The 1,933-nt window shown below is 34.9% G+C and overlaps 1 protein-coding gene across 1 annotated transcript in view; it reads right to left on the reverse strand.

Annotated features, from left to right (window-relative positions):
- Window positions 1–686: 686 nt before the first annotated feature.
- The window catches only part of LOC107551062 (TNF superfamily member 13b), a 7,374-nt gene continuing 6,127 nt past the window's right edge, over window positions 687–1,933 (reverse strand). The window contains exon 7 of the mRNA XM_016232551.1: window positions 687–835. Coding sequence (XP_016088037.1) covers window positions 723–835 — 113 coding nt within the window. The 3' untranslated portion in view covers window positions 687–722. The remainder of the gene's footprint in view (window positions 836–1,933) is intronic.

A 1,933-nucleotide genomic window follows, 5' to 3' on the forward strand; every position in this document is an offset into this window, starting at 1 on the left:
GAACAGAAAGTGTTATCTGTGTGGAAGTTGTGTGAAGCACTCAACATAAAGCAAGTACTTTCCAATGCTCTTCCACAGTGTGATACTGTCTCCATCTGCTGGTAGAATCATGGAGGCTACATGTTCAGTGCAAACTTTAAACATAGTGATGTATGAAAGCACATTTTCATGTTATAATGGTATTTGTTAAAACCAAAGCACACGCTGAGGTGTTATTCTGAAACAGATGTTCTGAATAATAAAATATTCAATACAGGTGTGTGTGGGTGCATGTTCACAAACCAACAAGAAATGGTGTTTTATAACACATTTGAGAATAAAATGTGTTTTAAATAATGTGTTTAATAAAATGTATTAAATAAAAATGCTGAGCGGGATTTGATTTTCTCCATCAGGAACTGTGAAAAAGACAAAAACAATGTGGGCTTGGCATTTGCGATAAAAGTAATTTCTGAGGCGTTACATGTTACTATATTTTGAAGAAAAAAAACATATGAAGACTGATGAATCATGAATTGTGACAGTGCAATTTCAACATGGTGAATAGTGAATTTTGTGCATGTCTTATGAAATGCCACTGAAGTGTGAACCAAAGCAAGTGCAAAGATACAAAGTCCAAAGTTCATGAAGTCCAGTGAATGTTAGCTATAGCTATCCTTATGAATAATTATAATTCCATATCCAATCTCATTCAGTGTCTTATCCAAAGCCTTGTTCCATTGTCAGGCCAGTTTTATTGCTCCTAAGAAGGTGGAATCCCCATCCAGAGAAATATTTGCATGAGTACGAGGTATCAGAAGCTCCAGTCTGTCCCCAGAATCCAACTTCACTACACCTGTACATCACATGCTCAGTTACATTCATTTGTAATAATAGGTACATTATATATTTACCCATTTATGCATTGCACTTCTCTATGAGACATTTATATCACTTTAATAGCAGAACGTTGTTGTTGTTGTTGTTTTTGTTTTATTAAATATGATATGGTATATTTGTAGTGCATTTCCTGGTTGTATGCTATTTCTGGACTTCCTGACTATGTGGGTTAGATTCTGTAACTGGGTCACTGTCAAAAAATCTGTCAGGAGCATGTCTGGGTCATATTAAGACCCAGGAATATTAAGTAAGAAATTGTATTTTGCTTAAAGAAAATTTAGCTTATTTTTGGACCTAAGGTGTGGACCTATATACATATATATATATATATATATATATATATATATTATACTTTATATATTACCTTAAATTATACCTTAGTGTCCAAAAATATATCTGTACATACAGTATATCCTGAGCTTAGGCAATATTGTATTGTTTACAGTCATGCTAATAAAGCAATTTTGAATTAGAATTTATAATATACAGTATAATATATATTATAAAATATACAAAAAAGATTTAGAAAAGCCTGGGAAGTAAAATGTCTAGATACATTACAGTAATGAGAATTTGCACTTTGTAACTCTTTAGTAACACTGATAAAGTAGCAGGCCTTTCCACGCTCACCTCCAGTGTAGCACGTGTTGAAGTGATTGACTCGATTCATGCTCTGAATACAGCGGAACAGAACAACGTGCTGACTCTCGTCTCCTACAACGTTCTTCTTTATACGAATCACGATGTGGCCCATAGCGAACGTAGAGTCTGTGTAGTAAACCTGGGAAAAGGAGAGCTTGAAATAATGAGGAAAAAAACTCTGAGCACTGTGTTGGGATGTTTCAAAGAGGCCAAAAAACTCAAGAACGTGTTAAACATTCACAATTTATATACCTGACTATAGATAAAGAAGAATCCTTCCTCTTTAACTAAAATGGTGCCCTGCTCTTCCTCCAGAGCTGAGCCACGCTTCAGTCCGACTTGCCATGGGATGGCTGTGCATAATTCCAAAGCAAACTCTAACAAAATATGAACAGAGAGAGAGAGAGAGAGA

This window comes from Sinocyclocheilus grahami, unplaced genomic scaffold (genome assembly GCF_001515645.1).
Source record: "Sinocyclocheilus grahami isolate Dianchi unplaced genomic scaffold, SAMN03320097.WGS_v1.1 scaffold413.1, whole genome shotgun sequence".
Lineage (NCBI taxonomy): Eukaryota > Metazoa > Chordata > Actinopteri > Cypriniformes > Cyprinidae > Sinocyclocheilus > Sinocyclocheilus grahami.